Source organism: Agelaius tricolor, unplaced genomic scaffold (assembly GCF_023055355.1).
Source record: "Agelaius tricolor isolate 1412-34295 unplaced genomic scaffold, bAgeTri1.0.p SCAF_5, whole genome shotgun sequence".
In the NCBI taxonomy this organism is placed as follows: Eukaryota; Metazoa; Chordata; class Aves; order Passeriformes; family Icteridae; genus Agelaius; species Agelaius tricolor.
The window spans coordinates 47,790,775-47,810,281 of record NW_027269265.1 but is presented as its reverse complement, the minus strand read 5'-3'; the positions used below and the strand labels follow the sequence as shown (position 1 = coordinate 47,810,281).

At 38.3% G+C, this 19,507-nt stretch overlaps 1 protein-coding gene across 1 annotated transcript in view; it reads right to left on the bottom strand.

Moving 5' to 3' along the window:
- KCNQ1 (potassium voltage-gated channel subfamily Q member 1) overlaps positions 1-19,507 on the bottom strand; it is a 330,494-nt gene that overhangs the window by 102,025 nt on the left and 208,962 nt on the right. The window contains exons 12-14 of the mRNA XM_071427757.1: positions 7,619-7,694; positions 982-1,076; positions 270-316 (exon numbers count right to left, since the gene is read on the bottom strand). Coding sequence (XP_071283858.1) covers positions 270-316; positions 982-1,076; positions 7,619-7,694 — 218 coding nt within the window. The remainder of the gene's footprint in view (positions 1-269; positions 317-981; positions 1,077-7,618; positions 7,695-19,507) is intronic.

Here is a 19,507-nt window from a genome sequence, read left to right as displayed (position 1 = left end):
AATTTATTGAATATATGGTAAGTCTCAGAAAGACTAGAGCCAATATTTTGAAGACTTCAGTGAAAGTGTGTGCTTTAAGAATCTAAATAAGAACCCTAATTTAAAAGTGTTGATGACTAAATATAATTGCCAATGCTTAATCTTCAGAGCACAACCAGTTGGCACGGTTTAGAAATTTGGCAATAAAATGAAAATTACTTGAGCAACTATTTTCCATTAATTATATGTTCATCAGATTAATTTTAGACACATTCTTTGTATTGACTTACCTGAGACGGAGATAAAAAGAGATGGCTTTCCTATGGACTGGTCCAACCTATAAAACAAAAAGAAACCTTTTTGATTTTTATCAGTCTGAACCAGCATCTTCACTCTCTCTCTAGCTGGAGTAGGGAGGCCTCTTCACAAACAACCGAAGTGAAGTTCAAATAATTTTGGTTTGTCCTGTGAGTGAAGCAGTGGCTTTATGCTAAGAGTAGCTTGAAATGAAAAATTTAGTAGCATAATGGGATTTGAATTAGATTGCTCTACAGCTTCTTGAATCACTGTAAAGTTTTACCATGCCCATTTTCCATGTGCTCAGCATTGTTTTGTTTTTTCCTTGTTCTTCTCCAGCTTTCTTTTTGCATCTGTCATCTCTCAGTTGGCTCTTAGGGGCAATTCTATGAGAGCAGGTGACAGTATTGCACTCTCCAGGTGTAGAACAGCCCCTGTGATATAGGGATTGCAGTCTATAGTCACAGCTAGCAGGGACTGAGGTAATACATCTAAGTCCCAATCATCAGATTTTTAAGCTTTTTGCCTTTTCCTCCCTGTGTGAAAAGAAAACTTTATGCAAATGCCATTTTATATTCCCTAATTGCGCACAATCCTGCCAATATGGCACCTTTAACCCTGGCATTTTTTTAAACGTGGGCCCCTAATTTACAAACATCCTCCTGCTGCCGTTCATGGGTACCAAGAGAGGCTTCATTGACATACCTCCTCTGCAGCTCCTTGATTCGCACCATCAGGTTGAGGTGGCCCTGAGAGTACTGCTCAATAACATCTCGGACATCGTAGGGCTTTCTGGCTTGCTGTAAAAGAAGAGGCAAAAAACATGCCCTTAAGTGACAGGAATGGACAAAAGGTCTGTGGGAATGTAGACATTTTTGAAGAGTAAACAGTAAGTTCTTTTAGCACTGTGTAAACATGTGAGTTATTTTGATTATTGCAATGATCACACATTTTTGGTGGAATAATTCTGACAGTTCTCACTTCATCCACCTTTTTGTTACCACAGGTCTGTATGCCTTCCAAGAGATAATCCACCAAACTGGAGCTCAAAAGGACTTGGAGCTAAAAAGAGTTTATCTGGCACTTGGTTCAGAAGCCTGTGCACACTCTAGTTCCTTCTGGAAACAAGGTTCATACTCCTTGGCCACTGAAAAATATTGGGTCTTGAACATGCACAAACCCCTGTTCTCAGTCAGCAGCTGGGGTTCACAGTTCAGGCCTTACCAGGGGAAGATAAAACACAGTCCTAGAGGAAGGTGCATGACTGATTTCCTCTTCCAGTAAGACTGGTTGAGCTTTCAAAACTGCTGGGAAACACTGGTGCAAGAAATGCCCTGTGTCTGTAACTTACACCTCATACATGGGAAAGACTTCATCTGACCTACTATTAATAAAACAACTTTTGTGTAGTACAGAGGCAATAGTATCAAGATAAATGCAATAGTATTTACCTGCAAGACACCAAGACTGACTGGGAAGCAAGTTAATGAACATGTTGAAGGGTAGCAACAAATTAAAGGTATCTTAATCCTACATCTAGAATCTAGAGTCCTATCAGTGCCAGAACTGGTGTTCCCAGCACAGGAAAGACATGGACCTGTTAGAACAAGTCCAAAGGAGGCCACAAAGATAATCAGAGGGCTGAAGCACCTCTGCTATAGACAGGGTGAGAAAGTTGTGTTGTTCAACCTAAAGAAGAAAAGGCTACAGGGACACCTCATTGGAGCCTTTCAATATTTGAAGGGGGCTTTTAAAAAACGATGGGGACAGATTTTTACAAGGGCCTATAGTGATAGGACAAGGGGGAAATGGCTTCAAGCTGAAAGAGGGCAGGTTTAGATTAGCTATTAGGAAGAAATTCTTAAGTGTGAGGGTAGTGAGACACTTAAATGGGTCACCCAGAGAAATTTTGGATGCCCTATCTCTGGAAACATTCAAGGTCAGGTTGAGAGGGACCCTGAACAACCTGACTGCATGAAGATGTCCTTGCTCATGGCAGGGGGTTTGCACTAGATGACCTTTGAAGGTCCCTCCCAACCCAAACTTTTCTATGATTTCTGACTCATTTGTTATGCTGTTTATAGAAACTCTGCAGATAATTTTCAAGGTTTTGTAAAAACCTTGGTAACATTGAGTTACAACTTCTCTTTTCTTGCATTGTTTGAGAATAAGGAAAAGAGTTTTCAGTGGTAGCTTCTAAGATACCAGAATTTGGATTCCATTTTGAAGTCTCAGAAGTATTTTGTCACCTGAACTTCAAAAGCTGATGTCTCTGCTCTGCTTTATCTGATTTCCCAAACTTCAGGATTTCCTCAACTCCATGCCATAAACACAGGTTTCTTTCCTAAGCCAAAGGAAAATGGGATACCATGCAAAACCAGGCAGTGGAGACTGTGGTACCTTCATGCAGTCCCCTGCACCTGCCTGGGAAGCAGCCTCCACATTTCAGGAATGATCCCTTTAGTAAAATCACTTTATCAAACAAAGTATATTTCAGTGTCACAGATTCCCCATGTCAACTGCAAGCCTTGAGTGAATGTGAGACCCTCTCTAGTGGGAGGCTAAGCAGGACTGGGAATTGCTTCAATCTAACCAAGGAGCACAGAAGAATTCCCAAGCATCCCAACTGCTTACACACACATAAATCATAACTAACATCCACAAAGAAAGAAATATGATTCTGCCATGGCATAAGCCTGTAAATCTTTCCATGGACTAGCACTGTGAACATGATAATATAATAAAAAAAAAAATTCTTGGATTCTTTTTGTACTATAAATAAGCAAAAGAGAAATCTGCAACTTTGAAAACTGCAGGTTCAGAAAAGGTGTTCAGTAAGAATAAAGATGCAGAGCTTTCTCCTGCCATCCTCATACTCTGACACAGGAGTCTGACAGTAGTGTAAGTATTTCCCTGCCTTTTTTCATTTACAGGGCTGTTTCTCTCTCTTTAAAACAAGAATTGAAAACCTGGAGTAAATATATTTTAAGAATGAGGCTAAACTTCTGAGTAAGTCTGGGTATTTAAGTCAGTACTGATTTTTCTGTAACTGCTTCACATTGAAAGCTGATCTTCTATAAGAAAATACTCTTGTTGTTGACCATATAAAAAAGATGCAGTAGGCAGCAGATTAGTATGGAATAGACAAAAGCAGAAGCCAGTCCCACAGCCTTCTTAATTGCTTCTCTTCCTTACATTTGGTCCTCTACTAATTAAGCAAAACTCATGGCAAAACTCTTTTTAAATGCCTTAGAATTTCCTCCATCATAAATGACAGTTTTTAAAAGGCACAAAATCCAATGCCAAATATTAAATGTGCACCACTGGCTGTGGCTGTTGTTCCCTAGTAACTGCATGGGCAGGGAGGCAGATCTGGGAAAGGGGAATCCGGGAAAGGGGAATTTCTGGGAAATGCAGCCAGGTAACATCAGATAAAATGGGCAAAACACCCTGTGAAGCACAGGACACTGAAATACACAGTTTAGTACAGTCCAGCATGGAGATTAGAAAAGATTACACACACAATTCATATGAATCACATAGTATGATGAACTACAAGACTATAAACGTAAGATTTTCCAGGGAAATTGTAACAAATCAGGCAACAGTTATGTCATTCGTAGAACTGCAACCTGTATTTTTAATTTATGCTATGTATAGAATATTTGCCATGGCAAAAATCATTCCACAAGTTAAAAAGCTATTTTAGAAGGAAATTAATTTGCTCAATTGGAAGAATTTAGATGGAAAGAAAATTTAAGAAGTTTTCAAAATGAAAATGGGAAATCAGAACCAGTTCCTGGTCTCTGTATCTGACGGATATCACGGTTGCATCTATGTACATTAGTTTTAAGACTTCTAGAAACATTCATGATTGGAAAACAAAGGTTATTTACTCATAAATCAAGCTAATGGGATAATTGAGTATGGAAATGATTTTTTTTCTGAAATTCATTTGTAACATTAGATTGTGTCAAAAACATCTGCTTTACAACTAATATATAAAATTAATTTTTGGTAGGTAGGGTGAACAAAGCCTAGAAAAGCATTCATTTCTAAGTCTGCTTTCCCTATAATCAATAAAATCCTTCCTTAACCATAAGTCATCAATCTTCACTGATGCGCGGGACTTGTGTTGAATGTGATCATTTGTATAGAATTTGAAACAGTCCTACAGACTTTACGAGAGCATAAACACATCCATAAAAAAGGTATTAATTCTTTATAATACTACGCTGGGTTCATGGGTTATACATGGGCATCCTCCTAAGGACTATATTTAAACCTGGACTTTGAAATACAGCCTAATTTTCTCTCCTTCTTTTTTAAGAGGAAATGATACTTCACAAAGATTTGCTTTTCATGTCCTTTGAAAATCTTTGTATCCCTTTTTAGCTTTTCTTTATTTGTTTTATTTATTTATTTAGTTTTAAACAGGAAAGCTTTGCTTTATAACTGGCTTTGGTCCTTCTGATGCCATCACCCCCTGTTATTAACCGAGTCCTTTAAAAAATATATCTAGTCAAATTTAGGCCTACAGGTGTGTCCTGCAAACAGCTGGTATCGTTTAAGAACCATGCTGGGTTCATGCTGGGACCTATTTTGCAAAATTTTCCTCTTCCTCTCCTTCTTCCTATGCTGTCCTACCAGAAGTTTCAGAGGCATCTCTAAAAAATACTCCTTTAAAGCGCTGGCCTTCCTCAGTGTTGCAGCTAATTTTAAGCATGAATTGCCCAATGGACTTCAGATGAAATTGGGTTGTTGGTTTGTTGTAGGTTTTTTCAACAGTTACAGGAAGAAAATATCTGAATTTTCTTTTTTTGGGACTTATTTTTTACACTATTGTAAAGCTTAGAAAGAAAACACCTACTAAAAACCAGCTGTACAGACCTCTAAAATGCCGAAAGATATATTTTTAAAATGCATCTTCTGCTTTACCTTATTTTTGGACATTACATTAGTCTGCTTATTAGGAACAGTACAGTCATTACTTGGCACATGCTAAAACAATTTAATTTCTTATGATTATTTTATGTGCATAGAACAGATTTACAACTTCTGATGAAAGAATAATGACAGTGGTTATCGCTTAATTACAGGAGAGATTTTTAAAATCATCTTGGGGCTTGAATTTCAAGGTGACTTCGTGCATCAAGTTACTTGGGTGCTTTGGAAAACTCTACCTTTTGTGCTCTCCAAATTTCTAAGCTTGATCATGACCTTATATTCAGAAATTATGGAGAAGTATCAGATATTCTCCTACTTTCCTACTGGAGATTCTGCTTCAGAAGAATCAGCAGCATATTACTTGTACACAGGAGTAGATCCACCCCGCTTCAGCCAAATTACATTTTTAGTTCTTTAGTAGCAGTTAATATGGATTCTTCAGGAAGGAAGAAGACTGCTGAGGAGAGATGGGAGACAACCCTGTCCAGGGATTTTGTAGATGGCCAGGACCGAGCCTTTTGCAGATGCAAAAGTGAGAGTACAACTGAGAAGCCAGATTAGCAACCGAGATACTGAGCACAAACAAGTTTTAAGTATGAACTGAATAGTCCCATTCTATTCAGTCAAATGCTTTTTCAGCTTCTATCAAATCATCTGCCGCAGGGGAGTTTCGTTTATTTGCCAGGTGGATAATGTTGCACACAGTGCTCAGGCATTTTCAAAATCTGTTTCTGACAAATACCACTTGGGAGGTAGATCTACAACGTGTGGATTTCTTGTTACTACGCAGTTTAGTTAATACCATGGCAAATATTTTATGATCTAAATTTATGAGAGCAATGATTCAGTAATTACCATGGAGCAAAGGATCACAATCAAGTTTTAGAATGAAAATAAATTAGATTTTAATGGAACTGGCCATATTTAGGCAATTATTCACACAGCAGCAGACACATCACCGGACTGGGCCACATCCCTTGCCCAATTTAAAGTGCTGACCAGCAAGTGCTAAAAAACTTCTCAACAAAATGACTATAAATATTATCTTCAAGTAGTTGAGACTGTGCCTTTCTTAATTTTAGTCTAATAATGATAACAAAGGGTGAAATGTGCTAGCAGAAACTTTTTGAAAGCCCTCTCTTCAAGAAAACTCTGGACATGGGACATTTCAGCCTAAATAGTACTGATTTGAATACATTATACATAACTAAAGCAATTTTCTGACAAGCTCAGGCAACCTTAGCCACAAATTAGCTCATTAGTAAAAATTAAAATATTCAAAGTAGAAATTTGCTAAAGAACTCAAGAAATGCTTCTGAATTTTACAAGGAAATCGGAATTGTGGGATTGTAACAGCAGCAAACTTTGCCTTACAGATAGATATATTGGACTGCTAGTCATCATCATCATGTTCTTTTTGTTCTTAAATTTTGTAGCCTTCAAATTTGAAAAAGAAAAGACACTCTCCCTTTTTGGAGGGTCTAGATTAAAGGTGGGATAGCTTTCTGGTTTATTGGAAGCAGCAATAGCTAAAAAATAGATGTAGGCAGTTAAGCCACACTCATCCTTTGCATTTTCAGTTGTGAAGACTCCTCCAGAGATTATCCCTTACTGATTGATTTTAAGCAAGGTAGTATATTTATTACCTATATATACATTCACCTGGTTTAAATCAAGCTGAAGGCTGTTGACATGTGTTTTTACTGGATTAATGAAACAGATTTTTAGAAAGTTGGCAGTCAGAATTTTTTATTCAGACCAGGAAACAAGGTTAATTAGCTACTGTTAAATGCTTATGACATCACAAGGCCACAGGAAGTGAAGTGGCACATGGGAAATGTATCAGTGAGGGCCAGAGGAGGAAAGAGAATCAGTATCTCACTAACTGGGAAGGAGGTCTTCTACTATGCAGAGGGGAGAAAGGAGAAGAAATGAGAAACCTCCAATACACTAACAAATTTCCACCTTGGTTTCTTATCAGGACTTCATTATCATTGAGTAAGGGACAGAAACAAGGATGAGGTAGTATTTTAATCTCTAATCCTACTGACTGGGCACGAAAACAGCACACAGCTCAGAATTAATGGAGACATATGAGAATGTTTGCACTGCCAGAAAGAGACAGCGATAACAGAGGGCTAAGGGTCAAGTCCATTAGCAGAAAATAACATTTTAATTCAGACTGCATTTCAGGAGTTTAGCCTATTTCCAGTGCATCCATAGCTGACTAACCTGCTGCGAAACAACCGTCCTATTGAAGGAGGGAGAGGATAGTGGGTGTAGATCACCATTACTGAAATGAATTGTGTTAGTCTCTCTTAAGTTTCTAAAAGAGACAATGAATCAGGTGAACAAAGGGTTTATTTAGAAAAGGAGCTTTCTATTCACAACTCACCTGGAACTTTTTTTTTGCCACAAAATACTGCATCCTCCGAATCACCTTGATGGCAGCGCGGTGGTGTTCCCGCAGCCTGTGGGAAAAACCAGGAGGGTCAGGGGGGAAAGAGCATCTCCATCCAGACAAGAAATACAGCAGGCTGCAGAAAACCCTTCCCCAAAACATCAATGTGCAGTGCAAGTAGCTGTGATTCAGCACAGCACACCGTTCTGCTGACCTTCCTCACCTTTCAAGAAGGCTCTGAAAATCCAGGGTTTTACCTGACCCACGCTAGGTTTGCACCCATGTCACAGCTAAAAGAGGTGTCCACATAACCTCTTTCTGTGTATAAGCAAACCTCCATGCATCCCTCCCAGCTTCATTTCCACAAAAAAACCCCAAACTCTCAAGTTCCTGCATATCCAGCCATGAACAGCTTTTATACAATCACTCCAGTTTTTAGGACTTTTTGGTTTGTTTGGGTTTTTTGAGGTGTTCACCCCACAATTTCAATACAACATGTTTCTTCACTTAGATGATTTTTTTTCCACAAAGAATTATTAAAATAAAAACACTTGAAAGATCTTTGATTTGTTGACTGCTAAACAGTCAAGAAATAATCTAGTAGTTTCTGGATGTAACATCTACATACATATTGATCCTGAAATGGAACTGTAGCTTAATATAATAACAAAATAATCTGAAAGGTCTTTAAAAAATATATGCCCCTCTTTGTGCATATGCATATGATCTGACAACAGAATAAAGAGAAAAGAATTTGCTCATTGTGCTTTTAAATTACAGACTTTCAAAGAATCTGACATGATTTTTCAGACAGTGCCTTAAAACCAACAGTTATTTCAAATTTTTCAAAGCTTCCAAAAAGATGCATTTTCTTCTTAACATTAAAATATAATATCAAACATTAGGCCAATTATTCAGATTGCTCATTCTATTACTCTTACCAAGATGTACTTGAATGACATTACAGCACCATCTTTATTTCCTTTTTAACTGCATGAACATCTAATGTTTCTGACTCTCATCCCAAACACACTTCTAGTGATGGCTTTGGGGAACAGCTGCAAAAGCAGTTAGGTGTTCCAGATATTTTATCTTTATAAACTTGTTATTAGTATTCCAGATAGAACGGCATATTGAAACGTCACCTTGCAGTGCTTTTTCTCCATACTGAACATGACAGCATTCATACCCACTAAGGGATGGAGAAGTCATAGAAGTTCTATAAAAGAATTATTTTAAGTGATATAAAAGTTTGTGCAAGTTTGGGTCTCTAGCATGTTACAGCATGGTATCACCCCAGCCTCTGCAGCTAAATATAACCTGAAATTTTTGTGAGTATTTAGGTGTTTCCTCAGGATAGATCTCCCTCAGTAAATAAAAGTTCTGTATGTGCAAATGGTGGATGTCTGTCCTCTGAGGAGGTGTAGCTGGGGTGTTCCTCTTCTGAAAACTCACACTTTTTAGTAAGAAAACATTCCACAAAGTCAAAAGCAGAACCAAAACAAAGCCATCGTTTCCTACTTTTAGCTATTGCCTCTCAGGTGGGCTCTGTTATAGAAATTGTTCAGGTCCAGCAATGACAGAAAAGATTACTTTCTCCAGAAATAGCATAAAATGCATTATTTTTCAAGCTAATACTATACAGCTTTTCACTGCAGGTCTACAGATGGCTACCCCAAGTGTATTTATGTAAAATTATCTGTACCTCAATAATTATGCACCAAACCTGCAGTTAGATCTGCATAGGAAGCTTTTTCCCTCTTAACACTTTCCTGAGGTGTCTTAGAGCCACTGTCTCCAGGCCCCTGCTCCCACAGATCAGACTGCAACATCATGGTTCAAGTTACAAAAATGGAAATTTGCTACTCTTGCCTGGAATGGCTGCGTGTTTGGATCAGTTCCCAGTGGACTGAGTTAGCCTAATGCTTGTTCAGGGCACCCCTGTTCTGTGAGCCTGTGCTGCATCATCCTGCTGCTAAGGACTTGGATGACTTCCCCCAAACCCAAAGGAAATAAAGTGTTTGGGCTTTTAAGTTCTGCTTCACAGAGATGGGAGCCAAAAAGGTAAACACTGTTTAATTTTCTAGTAAATATCAAAGGTATGATATCATGCAGCTATACATCCTATACATAAAAGCACACAAAAACATCTTTTGACAAATAGAAATATATTTGAATTGCCATAAAACTGCTTGTAGTATTTTGGTTTATGCCTCATTTCCTCTGGGGTGTTCTTCACAGTCCATTATTTCTGAGTAAAACATTTTTCTTTGGGACAGCCAGTCACCAGTAGAGCACACCAAATCCCTCATTCTCTATCTAGAGGACAAGTCCCATCTATAAGCAAGGCAGGCAGATAATAACAATGGTATTTGCTATTCAGTGAAATAACAAAACTACATGACCAAAATGATTTTCCAATGCAGCTATTCACCATCAATCATTTTTCAGTGCTAACATGAACTACCATGCCAGGAGGAAAATTTAATATTCTCCTTTTAATCCTTCCCATTTCCAGCTCCAGTAGGAAGCCTTACAGTAAGCTTGTTTCTGCTTATGCTGTAAAATGTATTCTGCACAACAGGCTGTCCTGATTCCCCAAGATTAAATGCTTCTGCGATGAGAGAAGGGAATAAAGGATTTAATTAGTAGCCAAGGCTGTGATTCACGGTTGTTTGATCTCTTTGGCAAACTGGTAACAAACGCTTTAGTAAATTGAGAGCTTAACCATTAACTGGTGATATTTGTTTGTTCAGCCACTTGTGACATCTCTGAATTTTGGTTACAGACTGTCTGCAGCCTCTGGGCACAGGGAGCACGCTCAGACATCAGAAAGGTGCTCAATGTGTTACCGCACCCACCTCTATGAATACCTGGGGTTTTTTTAGGAGTGTGGCTGGAAATGACCTCACCTGAGTGTGCTGCCAGAGCACAGCACCTCACCTTGCTGCTGTGTCCCTCCCCACAGCCGGTGGGAGACACCCTCTGGAGAGGCACTGCTGTGCACTGTGGGCTCTGATGGCAGCCTAGAAAGGGTCTTCAGGAACTGCTGGGCACCTCCAGAGAGCCCTTCTGCTGCAGTGTAGCTGTGTGAGCACAGCTCTCATGCAACTGCAGTCCCTCATTTTCAGATGTTTAGTTTTGCCTGACTTTGGGGGAAAGCTTGTTGGATAAATGCATTAGCAACAGGGTCAGCAGGCCTTTTACTCTTTTGGCAACAAAGCTATTTTCCTCCCCTAAGCATTCATCAGGCTTTGAGCCTCATTGTCACCATACCCATTAATATCATAACTAAAGGACATCTAAAGGAACTTGCCAAACACCATTTGACTGATTCTAATAACCAGCAGCATGTTACCTTAAAAAGTAATATACACAGAATGCCTTTAAAATCAAGCTAGTTATTTCTGATACTGCACAATTTCTCAGCCTGCACCCTTCTGAAGAAAAACCACCAAGAGCTTTCACTGGCTACCAGTAATTTCCTTTCTCAATATGAAGAGGAAGATCACCTTGAATACAGCACATGCTATGTGACATTTCTCATGGATGTAAACTCACAGAATTAGGTCCTGAAGCCACCAAGGATTCTACAACATTGTTATAACCCTTAGGAATCCAGAAGGGTGAAGAAGGAAGTAACAATTCAACAACAGAAGACCGTCCTGGTTGTAATAGGGCCAACAGATTCATATGAACCTACATTATTTGCAGGTATAAACTAGGACTGCTTTGTACATGCACTGAAAAACAACCTGTTGTGGATTCAGGCACTATTCAAAGCATAAGAAATGAGGATGAAAAAACCTGGAAACAAAATACAATGGATTGAGCACCCACATTAAAAAAGAAAGCCTGGCAGCATTAAATGACCAGAAATCCTTAGTTTTTCCTGCCTCCTTTAGTTGTTAAGATACTTAACCTACAACCAGTCACTTGGAGGAAATCTGATCTCATCATCAGTCCATTAGAAATCTGAACTGGAATTTCACTTAAATTGGAAAACAAGCTTGATGGAATACTTTACGTAATTGAACTGACATTCCCATTTGGTTGGAAAGTTATTATACATTAATAAATGCTCTGAACTGTTGCAATTCAGACTTTTGTTCATTTGACTTCATATTGTTCATTTTCCCCACACAATCGGCCAAAGCCTCAGTAGGTTTCTGAAGCTGTGGCTCATTCCCCAGTCCCACGCTCACTGGGAATGCCACTGTTCAGTCAGGACCCACCTGCCTTCTTCCTGCCAGGGGACACGCAGGGCCACCCCAGAAGAATGCTCTGGGACAAAGGCTAAAACTTTTTAGTTGCCAAAACTGTGTGGCTTTATGAAAAAGGAACTAAGCAGGTGCATGGTTCAGTTGCTCTATGATTCAAAACAAATAAAACCTTTTTTTTAAATTCAGCTTTACAAGATTATTCCCCTTTCTGAAACAGATTTATTTTGATAAAGAATCATAAAGGAAAGGCAATTATTAATTAGAAATATTAATTGCCCTTACAAAGCTGCTAAAGTTTATATTAAACCCTTAGAATTCCATTAGAAGTTTGTTCCCCTTTTCATCTCAGGAAGGTGTTCTACATATTGGTTTAGTGTTAACAGAAATATTTAAGCAACAGGGCAAAGGAAAGGTGGTGCTGATTTCCTATCTATAACACTTGCCTTTTTGTTCATGTGCAGAACATTTCATTATGAGGACTGTGATGTCTGGCACAGACCCCCCAACACACGCACACTGATATTATCAGAGCCTAAAGGTCAACGCTGTCTGTTCAAAATGAGTCCAACAGGAACGAAAACACAGTTGGAGAGAGCCACAGATTTATAACATCTTTTACAAAATGCCCATTTCTCAGTAAACCTAATACTGATTTGAAGTCAGGCTCAGTTTTTAAAACCTATTTAAATTCTCTGCAGTCATCTTAAATTTCTGACTTGGGACAGGGTAAAGTATTAAGAAAGAAGACTGAAGTTGGTTGGCCTGAAAATTTTGGCAGTAATCATTATTTAGATTTGAGCTTTATCTTTAATGCATCAGTTTTTAATCATATGTTTTGCATGTGAACTCAAGTATTTTCTTCCATTCAGGCCCTGAAAAACATTCCTTGTCACAGAATCTGGTGGAAGAGATTCAGAGTAACTACATTAATACATTTCATTAGTGCATTTAAGTCTAATGAAATCTTCCATCCTTAGTCCTCCAGGCATTTTAGGTGTAGAATTTGCTGTGGCTCAAGCTTATTCTGTCATTCTCTGCCTACTCCCAGTTGATGGAAATCTCTCTGCACTGAGCTGCATTTTAGATGCTGAAAATTGGAAGAGATTAGGTTGCACTGCTGTGCAACTGCTGTGGATTTTGAAACAGGAAATACTTGATCACCATACCCAGGGATAAAATCAGAATCACTGATTATTTCCAATATCACAGACTACCCAGTTTGTCCTTTCATTTGTCACTAGTTTAGCAACTGTTTTTTGCCATCATTATGATCAGTTTAGTGAAGGCTCTCTTCAAATAGCCTGGCCCATAAATGTTTTGCAAAAACTATCTTAAGGATAAACCAATAAAAGCTGCCCAGAAATGTTAGAAAAGCATGATAGCATTTGAAGAGCAAAACAGTTACACATCTGAAGTTTCATTAAATGGGCTTGGTTTACACAGGACCACAGAATGGTTGGGGTTGTAAGGGACCTTAAATATTGTCTCATTACAACCCCTTGCTGTGGACAGGAACACTTCCTCTAAACCAAATTCCTCAGAGCTCCTTCCAACCTGACTGTGATCACTTCCAGGGATGGGATATCCACAACTTCTCTGGACAACCTGTTCCAATGCTTCACCACCCACACAGAAAAGAATTTCTCCCTGGTACCTCATCTGAACCCACTCTCTTAGTCTGAAGCCATTTGCTCTTGTTCTGTCATTACTTGCCCCTGTAAACAGTCCCTATCTTTCCTGTAGGCTCCCTTCAGGTACTGGAATTTACTAAATGCTCCCATAACATTTTCAGTGTAAGCAAAGTTAGAAACCAGTGACAAAACAAAACAAATTTGGATGAAGAATTCATCTCTCCCCTCATGGTGATCACCGCCGGTGTCTTCACAGGTTTAAATGTGATAGAACTACAGAAATAATAGATACACATAGAACAAGAAGAATCACAAATAGAAGGTAAGATAGCTTTAAAAATTTTCTTTGGTCTCAGCATTCAAAGGCATTTTAGTAATTACTGGCAAACAATCTGTTTATGAAAGATCTACATCAGTTGAACTCCTGTTCATGCTTGTAAATTAGTTATGAATGGGTAAGATTTCATCAAATGAATTTGTTCATCTAAGCACTGAATAATTCAACAACAATAGCTAATTATTTCTATGAAGACATTTGATGAATAATTTTATAGAACAGTATGTCTCAAGGGTTTAACTTCAAGAAAAAAAGTTTCTTTGACTTAAATGCATGTCTTATAATGTAATTTCTGTTCCCAACCTAGGGGAATGCAGGGGCGGACTTCCATAGGAGTATCAGTGATTCTAAATTAAAAAATTGCTCTGCAGGAGTAATGTCAAAATCAGTCTTTTGGTGAACCCTTCAGCTAGTAAACAATTTGATTATTTACTAATTGGGAACATTGGCCCATAGGGAATTAGCTTAAGTTGAATTAACATTTGTACTCTTCTTCACCCACTATGTAATTTCCCAACTATATGTGGTTGGTCTTTTTTATTTAAAATATGTAATTTTAAAACCACAGTCATCTTTTAAAGGATTTATGTTTTATTCTACAGCAGCTTTCATGTCTCCCTTCTCAAAAGTAATAGGTTTAACTGAGAAATCCTTTCATGTAGTTATAGCGATCCTCTTTCTTTCTACAGATAGTCTGACTTAGTTTGATTTAGTTTGAAAATGTTTAACAGACATACAAAGAAAGGCAAGTTGAAGAAATAACATCTCCTTTGGGGGGATTTTGGCATTTTAAACAAAAACAAACAAAAAATGCTTTCCAACTAGACCTAAGAGGATCCAGAATAACTAAATGGCATAGGATTCTGGAGTGTCACAATTAAATTTGTTCAACTTTCTTTGGGGGAAATGGTCCAACACGTTGTATGTCTATATCAAAGACAAATTGCTGAAACTAGAAGGAAGACCAGGTATAGGTTTTCAGAACTAGTGCCATGCTGGGGCAAACAGAGGTAGCAGCAAGATATTTCCTCTGTGGTCTACTCCACTGTGGTGGTAGCTAAGAACTCAATTCTTACAAGGGTAGTTTGTATGGAAATCAGGCAATAGCCAGAGATTTCTAGTACATCCTTAATTGCCTTTGCTGTATATTTTCACAATTCCATTTTAACTCACGCCTGTTACTAGGACAGGAAGAGCTGCACAAAGAACATGGGGAAAAAATAGGAAGACAAAAATTATCTTTGGTCAGGACCTAAAAGCCACATAAAGAAAGCAGGAAAACTATACAAGCCAGTTCCCATTTTGTCAGAACCAAGTATTGTTTCGCAGCTTTGGTGATGTCATTATCAAATACCAATTGATATTGATGTCCATATCAAATCACAGAGAACCTTTATTCAGCTCTTCACTCTCTGCATCTTATTGAGTTAGAAGGCTGCTGCTTTTTCACACGGTTTCAAGGCCAAGCAATTTGAAAGTAGCGAGACACAAATGAGATCACAGATAAGTAAATAATAATGTACAGCACTCTTACAGATACAGTCTGACACATTAAACTCCTTTTCTAAAGAAGCTGAATTCAGAACACAACAGAGCTTTTTGTTCAGTGCACACACAGGAAGCCGTAGGCATTATTATTTTGCCTCCTCTGGTTAAAAGCCATCTTTTTAGATTAAAAATAATATTTTTTTGCTGAGCTTTTCATTTATAGCTCTGAATTATACAAGGAAATTCAGGGCTACACTCAGAGGCACTAAGAAGAAATAACCATGCTTCCCCTGGTTACTTGCCTTTCTATTGTTTGACTATTAAACTTACAATAACCTTTGAATATTTAACTGGATGATGTTACACTATTTCATTATGCTCAAGAAGTTGCTCACACTACACAGTAGCTTTTTGCTGTGCTCATTGTAGGGAACTACAAGGCCCCTGCAAACTCTAGACTGAGCTTGACTTTTCTATTTGGCTTAAATTACATTGCTCATAATGCACCTCAGATACAATCCGTATACAAAAATATCTAATGCTGAATACGAGATGTAAAAGCATCAAAATTATGTAACCCATTGAGATTTCTCAACTATATGTTTCTATTCCCAATTATTTGCTCCTACTCTAGTAACACATGCCAATTTAACACATGCTGTATCTCACATCTTAATTAGGACTCATCTTGTGGTACTACTGCTGCCATCCCATTTAACCTTTTGTTTTGAGACAAAAGAAATAAGCTTTCATTGGGTCAGCTACTGATGCAGTTCATAGAGGATCCATGAAAGGTCAAAGCAATATTGCCTTATGTAAACCCCACACAATGACTTTAGCCAGAACCCTCTTCAGTTTTTTCCCCACATCTCAGTGACATGTGAATTTTCAATAATAGAGAATAGATGCAAAAACATTGTCCCTTATTTGTAAAACCAATCATAGGCAAGAGGTTAGAGTCACTTACACAACTTAACAAATTCAACCACCCTACCAAGGCAAAGTTGAGAGAGTATCTCAGCTGTTCAACACACATGAAAGTCATTGCATGGTTGTGACTGAAAAAATGAAGCAGGTCTCCTGTTGCAGAGACAGGAATTACAGCAGGAAAAATACCTGAAAGGAATTGATGTGAATACCAATATTTAAATAATTACCAAATTAAGTGATGATACTATTTCAGAAGTCTTAACACTTTCCATGTGGTTTTTTACTACAGAGGTGATTGGCAAATTCTCCTGCTCCTCAGAAAAGGAGAAGGTGGAACTTGCTGCTGTGAAGCTCTTTCTAAGCACTGAATTCTGAGATCAAACTGTATCCAAACCCCCCACCATTGTCACAGAAATCCACTGAAAAGCACGAAGCAAAACCCTGCTCTCGTGTTCACCAAGGGTAACAGAAGGGACTGGGAGCTGATGGACTGAGAAGGTCACCTTGGCTCCTGGCCTGCCATCTCTGTAGGGGCTCTGGATGTTACTTGTGCACAGTGATAGAAGTGTGTTCTCACAGCTGCACTTTTTAGTGGGTGTAGCCTCCAAAAATAAACTGATAGAAGAGTGCAAATGCGAGGGTGCTGCTGCGGTTTCTGTGAGCTGCAATGAAAAGCCCGGCAAATGGTGAAAGATGGCATTAGGACAAGGGGACTTCACCTCCCTTGTCAAAGCCATCACTTCAGGAAAAAAGGCAGTTACAAATGTAGTTCAAAACTGCAATTTTTGCAACTGGAAGCATTCTCCAGGATTTGTTATTTTACAATAGTGGGGAAACACATGGGATTTCAACTTGTGGAGAACAGCCTTTCTCTATAAATCACAGAGTGTAATCTGAAACCTAGAAACAGCACAGGGGCTCACATTTATGGATTTAAAACAGATGAAGAGCAAGCATGCTCTTAACCCTTTCCCCATAATTCCTTCCCAGTACAAAATAAAAATGAATATACAAATACTGAACAGAAATTAACTTGGCAAAAATCAAGATTAATACAATTCTGTAAACACTGAATAGTTTAGACTTCCCTAAGGACACAAGCACAGAATTGTGCTAAAGCAAAGCACTGTAAAACTGTTAGAGCATAATCCAGTCTTTGGACTGTTCTTTCATCAACTTTTATTTAAGCAGTTTATCTTACTGAGATTAGGATCTCTCCTATAGAGCAAGACCTGGCAAACACAGGCCTCTGGTTTTGAATATCAGGCTATATTTCACTGGGAATGAAGTAACTAGCAGCCTGTCGTCTCACCATAATGTTATAAACTCCTTAATCAGGCAATAGGAGAACTAATACTAACACATTAGTAATAATTTCTCTTCAAAAATATGTAAGAGCATTAAGATGACATATTGTTTATTTATTGTTCCTTAAGATCCGAAATCATTTCTGTATCAGCTTAGCTTCTCCTATGGCTTGCTGGAAAAAAAAATCCAAAACCCAGCAAATCCTGCTCCAACTTGATACAGCCTCCTCCTTGATTTTTTAAAATTTAAATGAAAAAAACAGTGTAAAAGAATGGACTGGAATCTCAGCATTGCCAAGATGCAGTAGTCTCTACCTTGTCAGAGTCAGAGTTCCAGTACTTCCAGAAATTCACTCACATATGTAATACAATGGTGTGATTGAAACCAGAAATGGGCCCAGATTGAAATAAAGTATGATGGCATGTCATGTTAAATCTCTACCCAGTGTAATATTTTAGAGAAAACTCTAAACCAACCAGTCCAGGATGGCTGACAGGAGAAGACCAAAAATAATTTTAAGCTTACTGCAAGATCACTCATCTGCAGACACAGTATTTGCCTGTGGTAATTCAAGCTCTCCTTTTATTGGATGCAGTTCAGTGAAGTGGTACTTTTGTCCATGGCTCCTAATGAAAAGCTAGGGTGTCTCTGGTCTTCACTGAAAAGGTTGCAATTGATGGAAAAAAAATCTCCCAAGTTGCAATGATGGGCACCTGAATCCTTTTCAAGTGAAGAAATCAGCTATCTAAGAACAGCAAAAAAATACATCATGAAAAAGAATTCAGTCTTAGCTACTGGGCATGTTGTGGAGCATCCAGAAAATACAGTAATGGCTAGAATTTTGTGCTACAATAATCAGAGGGGCAACCTGAAAAAAATCTGAGCTCTTTTGAAAAATCCTGCTAAAGCTCTTATATGTAATTGTAGTTGCAAAGAAACTACAAAGAGAGTGTAAGACAAAAAATTATTCTACTATCCCAATTCTGGTATATCAAATGGTGTGTTAGCAGATCTCCATAACCACAAGAGCCATGCCTTTTACTTTTAAAGCATTTCAAATCAAAGACTGATTTTTCATAAATACATACTTTGTGGAAAACTTAGAATTAGACCATCAACAGCTCCACCTTCATTCTTTCATCACTAAAGCTTTTTCAAGCTACAGTCCAAGTTCAAGTAGGACCACCCAATGCTTCACATTATTCCTGCAGATACTCAGATCCAGACATCATCTCTTGTAAACCCATGATGCTATTGGTATACAAAGGCCATTGAGATTTCCAAATATGTGCATCAGACCATCTAACTAGGTTGGGATGGATACATGCTTCTGAAAAATCTCATGAGATCATCTAAATTATTGTGATAACCCAACTTATTCCATATGTACAAATTCTGTGAGGAAGAAGGAAGAGGCACTTTGCACCTTGAAAGCCACTAAAAATAGGGACTGCATCTCATTTACTGAATCACTTATTCCAAACAGATGGGTAAACCCTTTAAAGCACATCCAGAGAAAAAATTCCTGCCTAAATGTATCAATTGTATTGAAGTCCCCATCTTGGGGACTTCAGGATGCAGGACAGTGGATGCAGGACTACATGCACAAAGTCAAGGGGAAAACACAGCCCTGAACCTAACATGGCCTTGGCACACCAAGGGATCAGTAGAAACTTGGAAAATTTGTACATACAAGAAGACATTTAAGACAGCAAATGTAGATTATATATTGTGTAGGACTCTAGATACACACTTCTTAATTAGGTCTTTTGTGTGGAAATATCTGACCTGAAACATCCAATTTCTCTTGTTCAATCTAAAATTAAAGAATGCACTGTGTTATTAGTATTGCAAAAAGGCAGGGAATTTTATGAGCTGATATGCTGGAGACAGAAACTGGCTGGGACTGACTACTTTGGTATGTGAACTCTGTTTCTTTCTGTGGCTTCAAAGCACAAGCACAACT